The 25,327-nt window shown below is 40.3% G+C and overlaps 1 protein-coding gene across 1 annotated transcript in view; it reads right to left on the reverse strand.

Annotated features, from left to right (window-relative positions):
• LOC125456568 (xenotropic and polytropic retrovirus receptor 1 homolog) overlaps window positions 1–25,327 on the reverse strand; it is a 310,767-nt gene that overhangs the window by 268,907 nt on the left and 16,533 nt on the right. The window contains exon 3 of the mRNA XM_048539806.2: window positions 23,282–23,333. Coding sequence (XP_048395763.1) covers window positions 23,282–23,333 — 52 coding nt within the window. The remainder of the gene's footprint in view (window positions 1–23,281; window positions 23,334–25,327) is intronic.

The raw sequence follows: 25,327 nt of genomic DNA on the forward strand, positions 1-25,327 counted from the left end.
GAACAGGCTGACAACTTCCACACAGAGAACTCGGTCATTGTTTACATTTTTGACAAGGGCAATGACCATCACATTGAGGCAGTTTCGAAGTCAGAGAAGAATTTTCAAAGATTCTTTCTCCCAATCAGTCTTTTTATTTGAGTGATTTGATTTCTAATGAAGACTGAGAAATAAGGATTCTGAAGCTGACTCATAAAGGAATCACAACATGATAGATTAAGCTCAATAGACCAGCTGATTTTTCACTTTTCTTTTCTTTTGTATGTGCTGGACTAAGAAAGGGGGTACTTTTTGTCAATACTGTCTAGTAATCAGATTGCTAGAGAATGCACGTGTGCAGACATTGGGTAAGGTCAGCCTCCTTTCAGTGGTGATGCCCTGCGTGGCTGAATAGTTGCCTTGTGGAATAATACTACAGGATTTATACTTGGACAAGACAATAGAAAATGTCTGTAATCAACAAAACTGTACTCCACTAATAGCTATATAAGAAAGTTAAACAAATGAAATAAACTGAAGTAGTCATTTGGTCAAATTTGAGTATCATCACTAACAGCATGTTGCCATCAAATCTAGAAATGATTCTACCCATCATAAAAAGGAGTCATGTGATATTTGATTTTTCAGAATTGGTCAGATGCTAAGTATGTAAGGCTTACAACTCAAAGACAGACAGATTGCAATAAATGCAAGTTTCTTTGAATGTTCACAACAGGCAACATATATACTACGTCCAATCACACCATGATTGCAAAAATTCAAAATTAGATAGGATAAGATTCTGCAATTGGATAAAATTTGCTAAATAATCTAGAGTATATAAAGAATTATGCTGACAACCAATTCTGGATTGCCAGTCAGATGTGCATGTATTGGAAGCTGCATAGTTTAATACACCGGGGTCTGTTCTTTGCAGACAGGAAATAAAACATGGACTCACATTGATCATGTTTCAGCTCAAAAAAATAGTTGACAGCCACTCTTCAGTCAAGTCAGTGTCCTGAAAACTGAACAAGATTCAACCTCTCTGATGAAGGGTCTAGGCCCGAAACGTCAGCTTTTGTGCTCCTGAGATGCTGCTTGGCCTGCTGTGCTCATCCAGCTTCAAACTGTGTTATCTGAGATTCAACCAAGTTGTTTTAACATTTAAACAAAGCTTGGCAATTAAATGCCAATCCAGCTAACTGCTTCACTCTCCGCAGCTATGCCTCCACCAATCAGACTTTATGAGTCAACCAATCAGCACTGTCCTTTCATACAATATATTGTTTCCCCTTTACATTGCTATTTCCTGTGAATTGTCTTGATGAGCGCAAGACAAAAAAAAATTCATCAAATTTTTCAACAATGAATCAGAGTATGGAAGGTTTCATCAACACAACTTCCCTATACAATTGTTATCTTTTTCAGGTGTTTGCAAAGAACATTCATACAAAATCATGTTCACAAAACTGGAAATCGGATTCAATGCAGATCAAAAACAACATACAGTTTTAATCATATCTTTAGAAATATGCACTCTACTGACCCATCGATTAAAACACCATCAATGCATTTTTGTGTGTTGACATTAACAATAGAAATACTCCCTCAACTTCCAATCAACCTGTATATCAAATCAATTTCATGAAATTCAAATTAACCAAGTTAGTTCTCTCTGTGGAATCATTCCAATTTCAACCCTAACCACAAAGCTACCATTAATGTCACGATTAACATCAGTTGAGCATTCTAATCAGGGCCAGCAAGAAAGCAAGTATAAAAACTGCACTGAGGGAAATGTCACAGTCACAAGAAAGAAAATTCTCATGGAAGCAAGACAGAAATAATGGTCCCCATTTCCATTCTGTTTCTGCACTGAAGCAAACAAATAACCAGACAACATCCTATTATGACTCACTAATGGTAATGATAGATATTTATGAAAATTACATGATATACAGTATGTATATTACAAATACACATCGCTTATTATATATGCATAATATTTATTATATTGCCCTTACTCCAGCATTCTCTCATACATAGGCCGTGACTAAGCTGTAAAATAGGTGTTCGTTTTCTCGGGTGTCATCCTCCACAGAATATCACTGTCTGACCAAGTGAGTTCTCCCAAATCTCAAGTTGCACTTTGCAACCACCTAATCAGATGACAGTCAGAGAGAGATTTTATCAATTGTTTTCCCTGCAGAATTTTCTCCCGATAGCCCATCTATGATGTGGAATCAACCAACATGTGCAATTGGTAACATTCATTTTGCTGTCAAATAACAGAATTCTACCTTGTAATCAGAGTTTATCGTACAGCTGAAAAGATACTCCATACTATGAAATTGATATAAACACATTCTTTTGATGAAACTAAATTCATGAACCATATTTTTGAAACCATACAAAAGTAACACAATATTCATCTGAACATTCACAGTACAGCTGCCAGGTATGAGACTACTCTTTCACAATTGGTAAAAATGAAGTGACAGAAACATAGGTGTTAATTCTTTGTCAAATCAAACACTGAAAAATGTAAATGGAATAGGTGGGTGGTAGGGGATGGAAAATGAATTTTTAAAACCTAATTATACAGAGTTGTCAGACTGCAAGAAAAATAGGTAGGGTTAATGCTAATTAGCATTCCTGGAACTTCATGTCACAAATAATTTTCCTTTGAAATTTGTCCAGTACTACTTTCCACATGCACTTGGGAAAATAATAAAGATGCCTAAGAGGCCAGCAAATTTCTCTGCTAGTTGGCATGGCCCTATCTATTCCTCTAACTACTTGTGATTGTCGAAGAATACTCAATATAAAATGTGGTTTTTCTGAACATCTGTCAATCTCCCAAAGGGAAAATATCACACATATAAATGACCCTATACAGTTTAAACTACAGTTATGATTTATTGAGAAATACATGCAAGCAGAAGTAAAAAAGCAAGGTTGGGAAGATACAGTAGCATCTATTGAGCAATTTATTTTGTACATAAATTTGGTTTGCAGCTTGAAGAGTCATTAAAGTGCATCACTTGAAAAATTCTGGAAAGATTAATCTCTAATATTTACATGTAAACACTACTGAAAAACAAATCCTATCCAAAGCTATCAAAAATTTTAAAAAGTTTTAATATGAATTTATTTTTATAACATTTTTTCTATCAGACGTGAATGTTGCTGTCCTTGTTTGAAGATGATCTCTAACACACCAACAAATTTTTGATCTCAGAATGGTGTTCAAATTTCTTCATCATTGGTTTCATCATCGAGCAGTTGGAAATTATATTTGTAAACTATTAAACTTGTTCAGTGGAGGATTCTATAGAAACTATAGTGATTCTATAGTCATGTGTTTATGGGAACTATAAAAATATGAATGATGCATTTTAGTCAAAAAACACATTAAATTTGCTGTTTTTGAGACACAAACATATGAAATTCTCTTTGTTTTGTAGGATCACTCCATGAAGGTTGTGCTCACATGATTACTGCCCCCATAACTGATGGCAATCATTTATAACCATAAATGCCAATAAATTTATTTTGTCACATACATTTCTGCAAGGCATCATTATATTGCCTTTCACCATGCTGTTTTGCAATGGATTAGCAAAGCACAAATATATAATGAGCAGAAAATCATTAAAACAAACAGTGGGCCTCTTGGAAAGAGAAAAAGACAGGCTTAAGTTTCAATAAAATCCATTGTCCAGCACTGCACACAAAAAATATGTCACTGCATTTAAAAATGGGTGCAGTTGTCCATTTCAACATTTCTAGTTTTGAATTCACACTTCTATTTTTATCTCTACTGTTTAGTCTTGTACAAATTGAAGTACACAAACTTCTATTTTACATTTTGCTGAAATGTTTTTGAAACCATCACTTTAAATAATTCTTGTTCTGGTCTGAAGCAGAATCTGCTGGTTCTTTGTAAAAATGGCAAACCTTTCAATTTCCAATCACAGAGAAGTCAAGTGGTCTCCTAGGTAACACTTCAATCCACACATAGATTAAATTTAAATTAGCCCAATGATTCCCTTTGCTCATCTGGTCATCTTCACACCATGTTCCCTTGACAGTATCTCAGCTGATACAGACCTGGCTTCAAAGCAATGTGTATTCTACCTCAGGCTAAGTCAAGGAGCTGGAATTTCATTCTAACAACAATGGTTCCAGTCCTCAATCATTTGGTTTGGGGACAGAAAGAGAAAATATTTGGTGATGTGAATAAATATTGAACTCTGTGGACTTCAAAACATTCAAAAACACTGGGATCATTTTTCACTTATCCAATATACGTGCATTTTATTTTAAGTCGCCCAAATGCTGGAATCGGTCCTGACAATAACAGATGCTGGAGATCACAGCAGGTCAGGCAGCATTCAAAGGAGAGACAGCAAGCTAACATGGAGTCTAGAACTCTTTATTAGAGCTGAAGTGAAGTGTGGAGGGGACCTGCATATATGCTATACTTGGGGGTGGGAGGGGTTTGGAGTGCTGAGGAAAGAAAGGATGTTGATAATTCAGATTTAGTGCTCAGAATGTGAGAATGGCAGAACAATGGGTGTGTCTAACTGCCAGACACGAAAGAACAGACAGTCCCACTGGGGTGGGAGGAAAGGAGAGAAGACATGGTGACAGAGAATGTAACAGCACCTCCTTGACCTGTCTGTCTCCTCTCCACCTATCGCCTCCTTTATCCATTTTCTAGCCGCCTCCCACTTTTTTTAGATTAGATTCCCTACAGTGTGGAAACAGGCCGTTTGGCCCAACAAGTCCACACCGCCCTTTGGAACATCCCACCCAGACCCATCCCCCTATAATCCACCCACCCCTGAACACTACAGGCAATTTAGCATGGCCAATCCACCTAGGCCACACATCTTTGGGCTGTGGGAGGAAAAGGGAGCACCCGGAGGAAACCCACGCAGACACGGGGAGAATGTGCAAACTCTGCACAGACAGTTGCCCGAGGCTGGAATCGAACCCGGGTTCCTGGTGCTGTCAGGCTGCGGTGCTAACCACTGAGCCATTGCCGCCCTATTTATTTCTATTCCTATTTATTTCAGAATCCCAAAACCATCCCAGCTTGTACCCGCCTCCATAACCTGTCCTCCCACCTATCCACTCCTCCCACCTCAAGCCCCACCTCCATGTCCTATCTACTAGCCTTATCCTGCCCTCTTGACCTGTCCGCCCTCCCTGGACTGACCTATCTCCTCCCTAACTCCCCACGTACACTCACCTTTACTGACTCCAACCCTGCCTCCTCTCCACCTATCTCCTCCTTTATCCACCTTCTATCTGCCTCCCACTTTCTCCCTATTTATTTCAGAATCCCCTTCCCCTCCCCCATTTCTGAAGAAGGGTCTAGACCTGAAACATCAGCTTTCCTGCTCCTCTGATGCTGCTTGGCCTGTTATGCTCATCCAGCTATACACCTTGTTGTCAAAGAAAAGGAAAGAATGGGATTTGGTTCACAGTTTGAAGGTGTTGAATTCAATATTAAGTTCAAAACGTTGCAAAGTGCCTAGTCTGAAGGTGCGATAGTAGGAACTGCCAATGCTGGACAATCTGAGATAACAAGGTGTAGACCTTCATCCAGCTCAACACTTGTTATCTCAGTCTGAAGATGAGATGTTCTTTCTCCAGTTTGTGCTGAGATTCACTGGAAAACTGCTGCATTCCGAGGACTGACATGCGGGCATGCCAGCAGGATGCTGTGTTAAAATGACCAGCTATGGGAAGGTCAGGGTCACACTCGTGTACAGACTACAGGTGTTCTGCAAAGCAGTCTCCCAGTCTCTGTTTGGTTTCTTCAATGTAGAGTAGGCTACATTGGAAACAGTGAATACAATGCACAAGACTGGAGGTGGTACAGGTGAAATCTGCGTCTCCTGGAAAGACAGTTTAGGGCCTTGGGTGGTGAGCAGGGGGGTTATAAAGGGGCAGGTGTTGCACCTTCTGTGGTTACATGGGAAGGTGATGTGGAAGGGCATGTGTCAGTGATTGATGAACGGACAAGTGTCTTCGAGGGAACAATCCCTCTGAAAAACAGATGGGGGGAGTGAAAGGCACGTGTGTTTGGTGGTGGTGTTCTGGAGTTGCTTGCAATGGTGAAAAATGATCCTTTTGAATGCGGAGGCTGGTGATCCAGGGGGACGTAGGACATGGTGTCCAAGAGTTGGTGTTGAGCTACCGCAAGGCAAAGATTAATGCAACAGACTACAACGTAACTGCCTCTGTCAGCCAGTTTGACAACAAAGTTAGGGTTGGGCCTGACAGTGTGAAGTGCGGCAATTTCAGAAGGGGACGGGTTAGAGTGGGTAAGAGCAGAGAAATTGAAATGGCCGATGTCACGCCAGCAGTTTTCAATGAAGAGATCAAGGGCATGTAAGAGGCCAGAGGAAGAGATCCATGTGGTGGGTGAATATTGGAGGCAATTGACGGCATCAGTGGAATTTGTGTTTGAGTGGGGATGCTTCCTGCCAGAAGAAGTGAGCGTGGAGACAGAGGCAGCAGAAAAACATTTCGACGTCATGGTGAGCCCAAAATTCATTATGGTGGGGGTGTAAGGGTATGAAGCTGAGTCCTTTGCTGAAGACAGTCTCAGCCTCAGAGACAGGGAGGTCAGAAGATACCGTGAAAACACACCAAGGGTTGGGATTAAGGGGAGTGACTTCAGGGGGACAGAAAGTGATGGCATCTGAAGGATGGGCTCAGTGATGGGAGGGGATGGGGTTTGAGTGGGTGATGCAGGACAGATGTTGGAGCCCGCAAGTTGCTGGAGCATGCAGGTCTAGATGCGCAAAAGAAAGAGAACACGGCTCATTTTCTTATTCTCTTACTGAACAATTTCTCCTTTAATTCATGTCACTTTTTCCAAGTCAAAGGAGCAGCAATGGGCATCCACATGGGTCCCAGTTGTGCCTACCCCTGTCTGGGATGTATGAAACAATCCTTGTTCCAGTCCTACACTGGCACCCTCCCACAACTCTTTATTCAGTGCATTGATGACTGTTTCAGTGATGCTTCATGCTCCTGCCAGGACCTTTAAAAATTTGTTAATTTTGCCTCCAATTTCCATCTGTCTATAACTTCCACATTGACCATTTCCAACACTTCTCTTCCTTTTCTTGACCTCCCTAATTTCGTTGTGGGGAATAAACGACAAAGCCATTGGCTCCCATAGCCTACCTTTACTACAGCTCTTTAAATCCCATGTCCTGCAAGGATCACATTCAATTCTCCCAGTTCCTTCAACTCTGTTTGGATGATGCCACCTTCCTAAACCACACTGCTGACATGAGTTTCCTTCTTTGATAACCATGGTTTCCCCCCCCCACTGTGATCGACAGGGCCCTCAAGTGCATCTGACCGGTCACCTGTGCTTCCACCCTTGCCCCTTCCCACTCTCTTGCACAGCAGCGCGATCGGGTCCCTCTTGTCCTCACTTTTCATCCCACCCACGTCTACACTCAAAGGATCATTTTCCACCATTTCAAACAACTCCAGGAGAATGCCACCACCAAATGCATCTTCCCCTCATTCCCCCATCTGCATTTCGCAGGGATTGTTCCCTCTGAGACACCCCTGTCCATTCATCAATCACTATTACCACCCCCTTCCGCTGCACCTTCCCATGTAACTGCAGAAGGTGCAACACCTGCCCCTTCACAACCTCCCTGCTCACCATCCAAGGCCCTGAAGAGTTTTTCCAGGTGAAGCAATATTTCACCTGTGCCTCTTCCAATCTTGTGCATTGTATTTGCTTCTCCCAATGTGGCCTACTCTACATTGCAGAAACCAAATGCAGACTGGGAGGCTGCTTTGAGGAACACCTGTAGTCTGTGCACAAGAGTGACCCTGACCTTCCCATAGTTGGTCATTTTAGATTAGATTAGATTAGATTCCCTACAGCGTGGAAACAAGCCCTTCGGCCCAACAAGTCCACACCGCCCCTCAAAGTATCCCACCCACACCCAGTCCCCTATAACCCACACACCGCTGAACACTACAGGCAATTTGGCATGGCCGATCCACTTAGCCTGCACATCTTTGGACTGTGGGAGGAAACCACAGCACCCAGAGGAAACCCATGCAGACACGGGGAGAATGTGCAAACTCCACACAGACAGTTACCTGAGGCTGGAATCGAACCTGGGCCCCTGGCGCTGTGAGGCTGCAGTGCTAACCACTGAGCCACCGTGCCGCCCCTTTTAACAAAGTGCCATGCAAAAGAGAATTTCATAACCAAATTCATCAGCATGAATACGCTCCTGCTACAACAGTCAACTGCTCAAATGAAATGGGTTATACTTCAGTAGACAACAACTTAGGTTTTTTTTAAATCTAAAAACTGTAACTCTAGTCACTCAAATGGCTGAAACATAAAATTGCCAACTTTGACCCACACAGATCAGGTAAACTCATGAAAGGTCACACTAAGTTTGTAACAATGGTACAAGTGCCAGAATTGGAGAAGCATCAATCACCCTACTCTGTATAAGCATAATATCACCTTCTTGGCTAAGACTGGATAAAGTAGAGGCACCTTCATTACTACTGTTAAGGTTTATCAATTTATAACAGTTACATGGGGTAAGTGCTAAAAGGTAGGTAGCATTAGAAAAAGGTGTCATCAAAGGTCTCAGCAAAGAAGGGAAAAATGAAGAATAGAGAATAAACTTAAAGAGCAATAAAAAATTCAACCACTGAAGTACATGAGGTTGATACACTTGTCAATTTTCTATTTTGACACTAGCTCTAACCTTAAGTAGTACAATAGGAAGGCAAATCTTGACCAGAAGGTCAGAGACAGCATTCAGGAATTTCAACCATATAGTGCAATATCATATTCTCAGTGTAGAAATGAAGAAAGTCTAAATTTGGAATCAAGCACACCTTAACTATTGACTCTATTAAATATTAACTATTCATGCTGTCTCTTAAGAGATGGAATCAAATTAAACATCTGCAGTTAACCGTTTATGCTATTTGTTTTAGAGGTTATAATACTTTTACTGTGCTCAAATTGAATGTAAATGCCCTAATTCCATCATATTAGGTGTGTTAGCATTGCGTATTTGGTGGAAGGCTGTGAATTGTTCGCCAGCTTCTTGTGTGAGGGGAGTTCTCAATGATGCACAGGATAAATGCGTTGCTTTCTACGCTACCTGGAAAGAAACCTGGAAGATCCCATGTTTGATCACGGTTATGACAAGCTGACTAATCCCCAATCTCAGTTGGATGTAACTTGGCCTCAATATTCCTCGGTAAGAAATCACACGACACCAGGTTATTGTCTAACAGATTTATTTGAAAACACAAGCTTTCAGGGCTCCGCTCCTTCTTCAGGTGTTAGTGACAGAGCTGGTAACAGATACAGAATTGAGAAATACAAGATCAAAGGGTCATACCACTGATGAGGACATATTAAAGAAAGCTAAGTTGCTGTTAAGTCTTTAATCAGTTAGAAGGTTTCAATTGATTAATATGTATGTGTAAATTCCTGAATTCCTTTCAAGTCATGACCCTGAAAAAACTGAAGGTTTTATCAGTGTAAAGAAGTGGTGACATTTTAGGTCAGACAATGCACGTTAGACTCTAAACAAGGTCTTGTGTGTGTTTTGATTTGGACAAAATTGTTCAAAAAGCACACAATTTATACACAGCGAATGTTGCGCATAAATTCCTACCTTAGAAATAAAACCAGTCTGACTCCAAACTAAAACACAAACAGACTCTAAACAAGGCCTCACACCTAACATGCATTGTCTGACCTAAAACATACCTCTTCTTTACACAGATGAAACCTTTAGTTCTCTCAGGACAGTGACTTGAAAGAAATTTGGGGATTTACATATTTATATTAATCAATTAAAACTTTCTAACTGATTAAAGATGTAGTAGCATCTTAGGTTTGGTTAATACATCGTCATCAGTGGTGTGACCTTTTGATCTTTTGCTTATAAATTCTGTGTCTGGTACCTGCCTCTCTCACTAACACCTGAAGGAGCCAGGCTCCGAAAGCTTACGTTTTCATATAAACCTGTTGGGCTATAACCTGGTGTCATCTGACCTCTGACCTTGCCAACCCCAGTTCAACACCAGCACCTCCACATCAGTATTTGCAGACTAGGCAGAGACAGAATGAAGGAAAAATTATAGAGATTCTCCTCCTAATCATTTTTCAGTGATTCCATCCTATAGTCTTTGCTATGGCAGAAGCCACGACCTTCAAGGAGGATGGAAAAATGAAATCTAAATTAGATTTTAAAAATCCAAGACTTCATAAATGACAGGCATTTCAAAAGAAGAAAATGAATTTTGGAAAAAACTGAATGCTGTATGTTACAAAACTCCAATTCTTACTCAATCTTGTCTAAAAGGCAGTGCTAGTATATAACCCTATCACAGTTTCATGGCAACTGTTCCACCAAAATTAGTGACGGTAACAATTTTATGTTCACAACTGTCTGATAGTCAAACTTAAAAAAAAGACAAACGCTTGGTCAGAGAAGTAGGTTTTAATGAGAATTTTAAAGTAGAAAAGCAGGATGGAAAAGTGGAGAGGTGCATGGAGGCAATTCCAAAGCTTTGGGTCTACCCAACCAAAAACAAGCCACCAATGGTGGAGCAAGGAAAATCCATATGCGCAAGAACCGACAATCACAGATTCAGTGGATTATGGAGCTGGAGAAAATTACAAAGGAAAGGGAAGGACCAGGCCAAGAAGTGATTTGTAAACAAGGATGAAAATATTAAAATCAAAACAATGCTTGACCAGGAGCCAGTATGGGTCAGTGAACATATATAGGGATAACAGGCAAATGGGTTAAGTCATGGCAGCGGAGTATTAGATGACCTCAAGTTTACAGAAAATAGTTAATGAGAGACCATTAGGCGTGTGCTGAACAGTCAAGTCTAGAAGAAAGGCATGAATGTGCGTGTTTTTAAAGCTGAAGTTTGTTTTAGTACAGAATGCAGGCCTATTATTCTCACCATCCTGCTATATTGCCAGCATGATAACCTTGCTTTATTTGCTGAGTTTTAGTTTCATTAAGGTGAGGGGCATTGCAATAGAATACTTCCAGCGACCATTGTACATGAAGTTGTCTGTAGAATCATACAGTTGCTAGTATAACAGCAAGTTTACAAACAACATTAGAACCAGCACTAGCACGGGGCGCCAAATGATAAGTAACATTCGCACCACACAAATGGCAGGCTATGACCACCACCAATAATACACAATCTAATTCACACTCCTTGATATTCAGTGGTTTTACCATCACTGAATCCCTACTATCAACACCCTGAAGAATTACCACTGGCCAGAAACTCAACTGGACACATTGCATAAACATACTGGCTACAAAAGCTATTCAAGAGCAAGGAATACTATGGAGAGTAACTCACCTGCTGACCCCTCAAAGCCTGTTCACCATCTGCAGGGCACAAGTCAGGAGTGTGATGGAATACTCCTCACTTGCCTGGATGGGTGCAGCTCCAACAACACTCAAGAAGCTTTGCCAGGTCAAAGCAGCAGGCTTGAATGGCACCACATCAACTCTCTTCACCAGTAAGGCTCAATAGCAGCAGTGCAGACTATCATCAAGATGCAATACAGCAATTCACCAAAGATCCTTTCACAGCACCTTCTAAACCCATGACCCCCTCCATCTAGAAGGACAAGGGCAGCAGACACAGAGGAACACCACAACCTACAAGTTCCCCTCCAGTCACAATCCTGACTTGGAAACATATCACCATTCCTTCACTATCAGTGGGTCAAAAACTTGGAATTCCCTCCCTAAAGGCGCTGTGGGTCAGCCTACAGCATGTGGACTGTGGCGGTTCAAGAACACAGCTCACTATCACCAACTAAGAACACGCAATAAACGTTGGCCAGCCAGCAGTGCCATGAGTGAATATTAGAAAAAAAAACTCTTTAAATCAGATCTTCTCTGCTGCTGCTCTAAACAATTCCAGCAGACTGTCTTGAGAAGCTTTCTACCTGTGGGAGCCCCGTGTTACAGCACATGTTGGTACTCTAAAAATATTATAAAAACACGTAGGTACAACTGGGTCTATAGTTGTGCTGCCAATTTATGGAATCTACACTCAACAGTAATAACAGCCAGCTGGGTTGACGGATAAATTAAAAGATTACTTTAATCTGGGCATTGTATTTTTGAAGTTCTATATTATAGAACAGCCGGGCCGTTAGAAAATAATAATCTCATCATCATCCTACTCATGAAATGAGCAGTTCTGCTTACCTACATTGATAACTTCCCAAAAGCTGACTTATCAAAGCCAAGCAGTCAAGACATTTTAAGTCTGCATTATCAGAATTCCTAAGCATTCACCACAAGAAACAAGCCAAACACAGAATAAGGCACACAATGGTAATGGCTGAAGCCTCAGTGAAATCTGGCATACCCTTTGACAAGGCAGAAAATAAAGGGAAGATGATAGCTTGTATGAAATCACACCATGGCAGGTTACGAACTTATATCCAAATATCAGTGTATCTGCTTAGTGTTATAGGTCTAGATATTTTGAAATCACTTGAAAGCCTGTACATAATTTGATGCTTTCAATTTGTCTGAATTTGATTAGCATCTTTGAGCATCTGTTTACACAGAATGCTTCCAAATGCAGATGATTAGTGCTTTCTCTGGTGGCAAGTGGTCAACAGTTGCTACTTTGTACCAGTAGCGCCCAGCATGTTGGTTCTTCCGCCTCCCCCACCCCCCCACACCCCACCTTATTAGCTTTTTCTCCAACGGATAAGCTGCATGCACTGCTTTGTGTTTGTATTTTGTCTTCTTGTTAGAATATTTCTTGCTTTGTTGCATTTCCCTGCTGTAAAATTTGTTGCCAAGGCTAAAGGTAATTGAGACCTGTCATCTCACTGAGTAATCTAGACAGTTATTAAGAATAAAACAACTTTACTGGGGGCAAAAGCACAACAAATGAGATACACAGTTATTACAAAGGGAACAGCACTTGAAGAAAAACCCTTTAGCAACCATTCAAACAGATAACTCCAATGAATGATTTATACACATACTTTCATCTGTGCAAACCCAGCATCTAATTGAAGGGTGAGTAGTCTGGGGAAATGCGTGCCCATTTGCCAATCAAATGCCATCATCAGCAGGGTTTCTTTTGATCACACAACCTAGCAACCTTTTCAGAGGCTATAAATAATTTCCACAAATTACAGAGAACTCTGAAAAGACAGTAGATCCCCACAAATGTACATATAGAGAATTCTGCTGAGAACAATGACAAATGCATTGAGATTGCACCCAATCCATCAATTATCTTAAAATGCTGAAAGGTTGTATTAGTGTTCAGAATCGCTATAAGAGAACACAAAGAGGGGTCACAATCTGCAGCAGCTCTCGCTAAAATTTACAATTCAATTTCCTTTTTTTAAAAACCTTAATTCAAGCGTAACATAAATGCATCTGGGGAAAGCTAGAGACCAGCAATTCCATTGTCCATAATACAATACAAAATTAAAATCTGAAAGGATTCAGTGACACTCATTAAAACCAAGATGAAATAATCGGTGAATTGTAACATATGCCCTATTATTTTGCACAGCTAACAAATTTAATATATCAAAACCCAAAGAGATTGACATATTCTGGTTGTGCTGCATCAAACATCCTGTGCCTATCCTAGTTCTGCACTGTTATCCTCTCAGACTATAGGTACTTACACCAGTCCCTTCACACCAGGTATGAACATGCTCCAAGCCATCTAATATCAATACCATCCTAGTCTCCATATGACTCTCCACCATCTGTTTACTGTTTCCTGCTCTATTCACTTTGACTGATGGTGCAAGTTTGAGGTGAGGGAAGAGAATGAGTTAGAATAGTTAGCACAATTCTTTTCTGTGTCTTTCAATTTGTCTGTTTAAATTAAAATAGGCCTATTGGAATCAATGGCATAAACACTACCTATTCCAACTATGGACCTTGTACGGATTGGGAGCCAGGGATAGGAGACCGGGAGTGTGCCAGATCAGGGCTAGACAATAACTGAGAACTAACAGTTACTAAATAAAAACTGAAAGCACTGCAGATGCTGTAACAGAAACAAAAAATGCTACAAAAGCTCAGAAGGTCTGGCAGCATCTGGGGAGAGAAATCAGAGTTAATGTCTTCCTCAGAACGGGTCACTCGACCCAAAATGTCACTCTGATTTCTCTCCCCAGATGCTGCCAGGCCTGCTGCTCTTTTCTAGCAATTTCTGCTTAGTTACATGTAGCAACTGAAAAGATTAGAATTTGACTCAGAAGTTGAATAGTGCTATGAGCAAGTAAGAGCAATTAAGCACAGAAACAAAGTTACTTGTGATATAGCTAACAAAACTAAATTAATTTGATTCTAGGGACTAGGTGTTCCAAAGTTTTCCCCAGAACTGTGTCCTAACATGGTTGAACAGGATGATAAAAAATAATTTTGACGGTACAACTTTAACTTCAATACAGCATTTCCTGTGGAAAATTGGCAGCAATGTGCTACAAATGTGTAATGAAAATAATAATCAGCTTTACATAAATATTTTTGTACATATTTATACAGCCATAGGAAAAACAACAACATTTCATTAAGGTGATTAACACAAGTTGTTAGCCGTGTGGAAAGGATCTGTTACATCAGGCCAGAAGAATGAATTTGCAGTCAAACGTACCTTGTTATTCTGTCATCAATATGTCAAAAGAGGAATAATCAGGAATTCTAGGACAGCATGGGATGATATTTATAGAGTTTTAACAATGACACTTCTGACCACTTTGGAACAGGATGCCCAATGGTACTCTGACATACAAGTAAGTGACCTTCAAATGACATATTTTTAATAGAACAGTAACTGCTGACAGCAGCAATGAAAATTTAGTAAAACAAGGCCATGTATTTGCATAATGCCTCTCAAATCCTTAGATGTCAAAGCATTATGGCCAATGCATTAAGTTTAAAAGACACTGAAAACAATGAATGCTGGACATCAGAGTGGTTCAGACAATAATCTAACACTGAGTCTAGATGACTCTTCATTACAGCTGAAATGAAGGGTAGAAATGATAGCATTTACGCTATAGTTTGGGGGCAGGGGGTGGTGGGGGAACTGGATGTAGGGTGCACCAGCATAAATGCTGTCTTCTCTACACTTCAGCTCCGAAGAGGTCATCTACATTTGAAACATTAGCTTGCTCGCTCTCCATGGATGCTTTCTGACTCGCTGTGATCTCTGATTTTTGTCATTTTCAGTATAGATTCCAGCATCTGCAGTAATTTGTTCCAAAGTTTGAAGCATAGTCGTTGTTAGGAATGCAAATGTGGCAGTCAATTCATGTACAGTGCAATTCAGACAGAGAAAGCGGATAATTAAGCAGTTCATCTGTTTTGTTGTGTGACTGGGCTGGGAGAGTTCCACTAGCACCCTGGGATTTCTTTTACACTCACCCGAATAAGCTTAACTTAAATGTTATTCAAAAACTTGACATTATGGTCCCTTAGCATTCACTTTAGTTGTCAGCCTAATCCATGCACTCAAGTCCTGGAGTGATGCTGACACACATGACTGTTAGTATTTACAACCAAATTTCATTCAACATTTTCCAATAAATGTCAGTGTGATAATGCTTAGTTAATCCATGTCGTGGTACATTGCGGGATTGATACTCTGCTGCTGTACTTTTAGTGTCACGGAATATTGTACCTCAAGAATGCTATAGGCTGAACCAAGTTAACAAACAGTTAACTTAGTAAAAGGCAAATCTGGAAAGGATGTCAAGAAATTCTTCTCCACACAAGAAGGTTCCATAGATGGAATGGAGTTATATACTGAAAGAAACTGGACAGTGAACATTAGAACTGAGGACACGAAAACCGGAGAAGGACATTCAGCTCATCAAGCTTGCTCCATCATTCAAACAGATTATGGTTGATCAGTCAGTCAACCATTTTACTCCACTATCCCCATGTCCCCTGATGTCAAAAGTCTCCAAAGAAACACCTATTTCTGTTCGGAACATATTCAATCATTGAGCCTTTACCACCTCTGGGAGAAAATTCCAAAGGTTCATCACCTGAGTAAAGAAATTCCTCCTCATCTCAGTCTTAAATGACATGCTCCTTATTCTGAGGCTATGTCCTCTGGTTCTACACTCAGCAGGAGAAATGTTCTATCCACTTCTACCCAGTATTAATTTTATAAGTTTAAATGAAATTATCTCTCATTCTTTGAAGCTCCAGAATATACAAGCTTAGAATTTTTCAGTCGCTCCTTGAAGGTAATCCCACTATCCCAGGAATTAGTTTAATGAACCTCTGTCAGTGTTCTGTGCGGATGAAATGGAGACTAGTTCAATCACTTTTCTTCTTCAGAACCGTCCTGTGGGAAGTTAATCTTCTGTTTCTTTTCTGATGATGGTTTTGCCATGTTTTCCAAGCACTTTGTTTTTGATCGCATATTTCCACCACTAGAATTTCTTCGTTTTGTTTTGAAATATTAGCACAGCCTAACTTTTAGAAAGTTATTTTAGGAGCATGGGCAAAAAATGATTTAGGCATTTAATAAAATTTTAGCCTCAAAGACTAAACTGCAAAGAATCTGAACATAAAATTAAAAAGCTGGAGATGACACCAGGGAAGATAGAAACCTTTTTTGGCATAGGCAACTACGTGGGATTACAGCACTGTTAAGGCAGAGCTGTCATGAAAGATAAATTTATCTCTCATGAAAGGCTTACGGAAGCTGTTTCTTTTAACACTTGGTTAAACACTCTCTGATGAAGGGTCTAGGCCCGAAACGTCAGCTTTTGTGCTCCTGAGATGCTGCTTGGCCTGCTGTGTTCATCCAGCCTCACATTTTATTATCTTGGAATCTCCAGCATCTGCAGTTCCCATTATCTCTTTTAACACTTGGTCTCTTTTATCTTGGTCCAACTTCAAACCCTGATATCAAGCAATTGTTTCACTCAAGAGCTTTGAAGGTTTAATTAACTTTCATAAAGGAATTTCCAGCCAAAGGAACAGACATTCTGTCCAGCTGACAACAATGCTATTGTAAAAGTATCAACAGGAATGAAGCAAAAGGAATTAATTAAATTCATCATTTGGCCTCAGAGGGCTACAGCAGGACAGCTGCATCAAAACATCTAACCAGGGGCTTGTTTCAATTCTTGTAATACTGCATACAAAATATTCTGTGTGGCCTGGAAGAAACATTGGCAGAATGTTTCCCATACTTCATAGAGAACTTACACTATAATGGTGTAAGGAGGAACACTATTTTCTTAACTTTGACAGGAGTCTGAAGGAGGTGGTTGTGTGAAAGCATTTGGTAATGGATGGTGTGAAACAAAATATTGAAGTATGGGTACAAGATAAATTAACGCTATACAACATAGCCATGATTGAACTATCAGTGAATTTCACAAACTCTTGAGCCCTGCTAGAATGATGCATCACCGTATTTAGTGATCTATTAGTTGGTGATTTTGTGGTTTTGCAAATATTATGAGATTCCTCCACATTTATGCAATTTTAAAAGATATATGGCAATTTAATTGAATATTCTCTTAATGCAGTATTTAAATTTGTCTCTATTAAAGGATTAAGCTCAGAAAGATAAACTTGTCAAGTTTAAGCTTGAAAGCCACCTTGCAATATATGGTTTTTCTCCCCTCCATTTATAACACATTTCATGCAAATATCCTTATAGCCAAGCGATCACCCCATCTGAAATAGCCCTAATAAAGGTCAATAATTTTTAACAACATCAATTTATCATTTTCATGGAAGAGACAGTTGGGAAAATCAATTGATAAAAATTTCCAACTTTCCCAGAATTCCAAATTAAAACAGAAAAATTAACACAAACCAGTGACCCTACTTATAAAATATTGGAAACATAGAATGGACCACAACTTGCTTTTAAAGATCATCTTCAAAGACGTAAATGTCTTAATGCACTTCAGTGTGTCCACAGACATAAATTGATACTGAATCAAAGGTGATGACATTAAATCTGGTGACCAACAGTTTGTTCAAAGATAGCTTTTTTAAGAATTTTAAGAAAGGAGAGGGGAGGTTGAGAGGCTGAGAGATTTTGGAGGGATTTTAAGAACAAAGGGCCTGAAGAAAACAGAATACATGGTCCCACTGTTGGAGCGAAATAAGTCAGTTATGTTCAATAGGCTATACTGAGAGAAAGGTAAGGTTCCTGAAGGTTTGAAGGGTCGAAGGACGTTAGAGATAAAAGGGAACAAGATCAGATCTGAACATGAGAATGAGGACTTGAAAATTTGTTGGACCAAAGCCACTGCACGCCAATCAACCACAGAGGTGGTTCTTGAATTGGATTCGACGCAAGTGAGGATGTTGGCAAAATATGGATTAGTAAAAGATTATGGAAGGTGAAGGATGAGGCTGGAATAGTCCATGCTAAGGAAATAAAAGCATGAATGAACATTTCAGCAACAGATCATTTGAGGCAGCCCAGGTGAGTATTTTAATGGGGAGGGTGAGTACTGCTTGACAAGGATAACTGATTTTGAATGGAACCTCCAAAACACCTAGGTGCAGCACAACAGACAAACAAGGACAGTTGTTCAATGATTTGGTTATTAGGTCACCATGAAAACAGCAACATTTGGAGAAAATGTACTTATTTATTACCATAAAGGATCTTGGATCAAAGATCTACAGTTTTGGTTTAGAAGAGGAGTCAAATAACTTTGTCGCTAACCTCTGCATGCTAGGTACAAAACCCCAAGTGTCAGATTATCTGAGAGAAAAATGTGCATTTATATTGCACTAATCATGACTTCTGCAACCAAGACACATCACAATCAATGAAATACCTGTCAAGCATAGTCACAGCTGGAAAGTAGGAAATGCGGCAGGCCATTTGTACAGTACAAGGTCCCAACAATGAAATAAAGACTAGATAGTCTGTTTTAGTGTGGTGGCCAGAACAACAGGACGAACTCTCAGTTGTTTTTTATCTCCACCTAGAAGAGGAGACAGCATTCAATTTTGATGTCCCTTCTAAAAGATGGACCTTTCAGCAGTGGAACACACATTCTGATGTCATGCATGCGTCATTCTGGATGATGTGCTCAAGCCTGTGGTATTAACCAAAATTCCACCAACCACGAGGCTAGATCGCTATCACCGAGCTACAAATTATCCTTGGAAAGAATTTCACTGTTAAAAGAGATGGGTGAAACTGTACTACTGATATTCCATATTTATTGCATGCGTTGCAAGAATGCTGCAAGAAAAGCATTTTCATTGAAGCTGTAATTCCTTAACCTGTCAATGATAGTTCACCAAACTGATGGTGTTGGTACCTGGGGTCTCCCTAAAACTCATGGTAACTCAGCATTCCACATTTGACATTTCCTATGCAGCATAAGACTTTATTTAATTGTGTATGATAGCCGTAACTAGCTTTCTCCCAGTGTGTAAAAAAACAATTTACTAGGTGCCACAACACTCAAGTGCAGCTCACTCGGAGATAGTAAGAACTGCCGATGCAGGAGTCAGAGATAACACGGTGTGGAGCTGGAGGAACACAGCAGGCCAAGCAGCATCAGAGCAGAAGGAGAGCTAATATTTCAGGTCAGAACCCTTCTCCAGAAATGGGGGAGGGAGAAGGCAGCTCTGAAATAAAGAGAGAGGACAGGTGGAGCTGGGGAAGATAGGTGGTATGGTGATAGGTGAGTGCAGGTAGGCAGTGGTGGGGATTGGTCAGTGAGATGAGAGAAGACAGAAACGTCAAGGGGGTGGGGATGAGAGGGAGGGTTGGTCATGGGGTGGGGAAATTTTGAAATTAGTAAAGTCCACATTGAGACCATTGGGTTATAGGCTCCCAAGGCGGAGCATGAGGTGCTGCTCCTCCAGTTTCTGGGTGGCATCACTGTGTCACTGGAGGTGGCCCAGGATGAACATGCTGTCTAGGGACTGGAAAGGGGAGTTGAAGTGGTTCGCGACTGGATGGTGTTGCGCTCTGTTTGCGACAAACAACAATACCTTCCAAGCGTGAACCACTTCAACACCCTTTCCCACTCCTTGGATGACATGTCCATCCTGGGCCTCCTCCAGGATGATGCTACCCAGAAACTGGAGGAGCAGCACCTCATATTCCGCCTTGGGAACCTACAACCCAATGGTGTCAATATGGGCATTACTCGTTTCAAAATCTCCCCACCCACAACCTCAACTCATGACCAACCCTCCCTCTCATCCCCACCTCCTTGACCTGTCTGTCTTCTCTCCCACCTAAACGCTCCTTCCACATCACTGACCAATCCCCACCACTGCCTACCTGCACTCACCCATCACCCACCTACCTTCCCCAGCTCCACCCCTCCCCTGTCTATTTATTTCAGAGCTCACTTCCCCTCCCCCATTTCTGAAGAAGGGTCCTGACCCAAAACGTCAGCTTTCTTGCTTCTCTGATGCTGCCTGGCCTGCTGTGTTCCTCCAGCTCCACACTGTATTATAACTGTTATGAGTGCAATGTTTTCAAAAGCAAGGCGGCTTTGGTGTTTTGAAGGAATGAAAGCTAGCCTCCAAATGGGGGAAAACAGTGCTCACACCAGCACCATGAGTAGTTATCCGTCACCAGTAGGTGAAAAGGTGCTCGACATAACGGCCAGACAACTTCTGAATCAGCGGTGCATCCTCAGCTGTCATGGTTTCTTTGGCTAATTAACTAATGTATCATTGTTAAACTGCTATTTCTTAAGAAACTCAATAAATTATCTGAAATTTGCTACAAATTGTCAACTGCTTACATTAGGTAAATGTGGTCACAATCCCCCCCCCGCCAAAAACAACAATGAAAAACAGTGGCATCACAAGTATGTTGTCAGGATTGGAGGGTTTGAGCTATAGGAAGAGGCTGAATAGAGTGATGCTATTTTCCCTCGAGCGTTAGAGGCTGAGCTTATAGGAATGTATAAAATCATGAGGGGCATGCATGGGGTAAATAGGCAAGGTCTTTTCCCTGGGGTGGGGGAGTCCAAAACTAAATGGCATAGGTTTGAGGTGAGAGGGGTAAGATACAAAATGGACCTAAAGGGCAACTTTCTCACACAGAGGGTGGTGCGTGTACAGAATGAGCTGCCGGAGGTGATGGAGGCTGGTACGATTACATTTAAAAGGCATCTGGATGGGTATATGAATGGGAAGAGTTTAAGAAGGGTATGGGCCAAATGCTGGCAAACGGGATTAGATTTATATAGGATATCTGTTGGCATGGACAAGTTGGACTGAAGGGTCTGTTTCCATGCTGTATGGCTCTGGCTCTACTCAATTCCCAATAGTACCACCTTACTTATGATGTACATCATTGTGTCAAAAGAAGGCAAAGATTTTTTTTTAAAATAGATATCTGTGAAATGTAATTATTGGTAATACCATATTAGAAGATATCAGAACTTGTTTCACTTTGTTGAACTGCTCACATGAAACATGGAAAGGCAATCAAAACAAAAAGGCAAACAAAAGTATTACAAAACCATAAAATGCATCCAGCACAGTTTCATTTCTCAATAGTACAGCAACCTTATGAATCGGCACACTTGATAAACTGGCAAACATTATACACCTGAAATACTGGACGTTTACTATATTATCATGATCTTTAAAAATGTCTGAATAGTCAGTTGAGGGTGCGAGTGAGAAGGCCATCTGCCAATAAGTTTTATTTAAGGCAGGGGTGCATTATTATTTAAGTGATTTATGCTGCCAGAGCATAACAGTGATGTGCATACCCCCTGCATTACATTTCTATTATGTAGTGTGTGTTCTTACATTGATTTTGAGATCTCTTGATCAACCAGAATATTTGATCAACTGACACACTCCAGGTCCCATAGGTGTTGGTTAATAAAAAGTTTACTGCAATTGCATATTTCATTGGGGTTCATGGTTTATTTGTACTGGTCTAGTGACTCACAATTGTTGGTCAGATTTCAATAAAGTGTCGTGAATGCGCATCTCAACTGTGGATAAACTCCATAATGCACTAATAGATTTGATACCTATCATATGCATGTTAAGGGAATATTATACCACACACTTAGATAGGTACTATTAATAGAAACAATTTGAAATGATTAGTAAAGTAATCATATATGCTCAAACACTGTGTAGAGTACAGTTTTGTTTCACAATTTGATATCCACAATGCAAAATAAAGATCAGGAAAATGTGACTAGAACCCAAATGTCCCACGTCTGAAGTTCAAACCAAATCAAGCATGTAAAGAAAACATACCAACGGAAAATGATTTCAGATAGTAGGAACTGCAGATTCTGGAGAATCTGAGATAACAAGGTATAGAGCTGGATGAACACAGAAGGCCAACCAGCAGAGGAGCAGGAAAGGTCCCCATTTCTGAAGAAGAGTCTAGGCCTGAATCATCAGCTTTCCTGCTCCTCTGATGCTGCTTGGCTTGTGTTCATCTAGCTCTACACCCTGTCACCTCAGTGGAAAATGATGCTTGACTCTCATTCATCTGAAACAGTCATCCGTTAAGTTACTTATCAGCCAATTCTCAATTCCTCCAGATTTTTCTGCATTTTCTTTTCTTTGCCTCTTTTATTTGAGTCCCTTCTTCCTGCTTCTGCAACCCTCCCCATGGTCTAAACCACCTCATCAATCTAAAACCACAATATGGTACCACCTTAAACTTAAAACAGTCTGGCTACTGTCTTCATACTCATACACCATAAGAAGAACTTGTCTCATTATAGATCCCTCTTGCTCTCCACTAGTAATGCTGTGATCCATGATTCTTTGCTTCAGCCAAGTTTTATCCACTTCATTCCACACCTTCATTCCATGTGGACTAATTGTGTTGTCCAGTATCAATATAGAAATATTAGTCAGAATTATTTATCCATTAAAATAAACAACTTCAAATTATAAAAGATCAGCCAAGTTTAGCTTTATGCCAAATCTTGGCTCAAAAAATACAACTCACCATCACCTTCTCCAGAGCAAATTGGGGTGAGCAATAAATGCTGACCCACATCCCAAGAGTGAATGAGAAACTGTTTAGCCACTCGGGTCTCCCCTTCAAATGCAATATATTCTCTACAGTTTGTTTTCACTTCTAATTTACTGTGCAATGACAATGGTATGCCCATGAACTATTCTGCATGTTGCTATTCAGATGTACCAGATTTGTCGTCAGTAACTGCAATAAGAGGACCAACATGAAACCACATTACCTTCTAAAGATGGTGCTTGGTCTTGGGCTGTATACAGCATCTCTTTGAAAGCCTGTAATATAAAATATTTCAGAAGTAAGCACCGGTTATCATTTGAAACAGAAATCATTAAATCCCGACATCACTAAATAAGTTATGATTTACAGCATTCCCTATTATAGTTTTGGTACTCTTCAGCTTCTTGAAAATAACTATTTGCTTCCTCAACCTCCCTCTTCCAATACACATTCCATAAACCAGTTTAGCCACTCTGCACAGTCTAATTTTATAACTGCTGTTCACAATTCAGAGGTTCTCAGGTAAAACTGCAAGTCTGTGCCAAGTTATCTGATCTCAACGAACTGCTAAGATAGGTGTCAATGAAGATCAAAAAAATCAGCTGCTCCTGACTGCTATCCTATGGATCCTTCTGGAAAGTGCAAATATGTCAATAGGTGAAGGCAGATAAGGCTTGAGTGTAGTACTTGCCATGATCAAATGGTCTGCTGGCACTCATCACCTGTGCTTACATGTGAATAGATGTGTTGAAAATATTGGCAGCATCAGTGAACATCACTGCCTGCAGGAAGGAGAATGAGTCTATGTTCACATAAAACCAAGAGAAGTTACAGCAAATCTAATCTGGTGTGAAAAAATAATTCCTGATATGAAAGTGACAGTTTCATTTTATTTCAAATTGCCAAGGAGAAACTAAATATACTCCCAAGCAAACATCACAATATTTAGTTTAAGAATTGTAAAGATGAAAAAACACACTAATATTTTCTCTAAAATCAGGCAAATAGTTGTACTATTATTCAACTGAGGAAACAACACATTAAAAATCATTGGTACTGGTAGTTCTGCACCAAGCATGTACTTTAAAAGACATTTTTAAAGGAGTCATGCAGCAAAATTCATACTTGCATGTGTTCCCAGCCCCACTACAATCAAGGATAGAGGCAGATCGCAAAAGAAACAGATGGTAAATAATAATCTACCTACTGCCAACAAGTACAGATCATAATATATTTGAGTTCAGCAGTATAGGTGAGACACTTTGACTATCAGAAAATAGTTCCAAGTACGAATTACTTAGGGCAGCACGGTGGCACAGTGGTTAGCACGGCTGCCTCGCAGCGCCAGAGACACGGGTTCAATTCCAGCGTCGGGCGACTGTCTGTGTGGAGTCTGCACATTCTCCTTGTGTCTGCATGAGTTTCCTCTGAGTGTTCCAGTTTCCTCCCACAGTCCAAAGATGTGCCGGTAAGTTGGATGAGCCACGCTAAATTGCCCATAGTGTTTAGGGAGGTGTAGATTAGTGGGTTATAGGGGGATGGATCTAGGTGGGATGCTCTGAGGTTCAGTGTGGACTTGTTGGGCTGAAGGGCCCATTTCCACATAGTAAGTAGAATTAGAATAGAATTCCTACAATGTGATAATTTTGCAATCATCCACATTTTGCATGACCTGCAAAAAGAACCTCCAGGAGGTTGCTGAAAAGCCTTTACAAATCAATGTCACTTTTAGAATACACATGCACAAATTCCATTGCTCTTTCCTTGAATTCAAATAGCTCATGTCTCAATTCTTGTTATGAAACATTTTGCTGTATACTTGATTAATTCCAATAGGGTTAAAATGTTGTGTGCCTGGAGGACATTTCCGCTGTCCTGCCTAAAATGAAGTAACTTTTAAAATTTCTTATTGCAATGTGGTTCACAGTTCATTGCACTCTAAAGGATATCACTAAACAGTATTTTACTGCAGAGTTGAATAGAGTATTTTTAGATGGGGAGGGAGGACATTAGAATTTGATGTATGTAAAATGCTAAGGGGAAAGCAGTATGAAGTCCCTTTAAAAGACGAGGTTTTTTCTCTACAATTAGAGATTTCAAAAAGTCTGTGAGCAGCTTGAAATTCTGCAAGTACCCGAATTGAAACATTTGTGTCAAAAGGCCAAGCAGCAGTTTTGTTTTGTTATGAAGACAACAAGTTTTGAATTTAGCCAATCAATTCCAACCAGGCGCTTAGATACCAAAAACCATTTAAATTTAAATCTGATGG

The sequence above is a fragment of the Stegostoma tigrinum genome, chromosome 8, assembly GCF_030684315.1.
Source record: "Stegostoma tigrinum isolate sSteTig4 chromosome 8, sSteTig4.hap1, whole genome shotgun sequence".
NCBI classification, from domain to species: domain Eukaryota; kingdom Metazoa; phylum Chordata; class Chondrichthyes; order Orectolobiformes; family Stegostomatidae; genus Stegostoma; species Stegostoma tigrinum.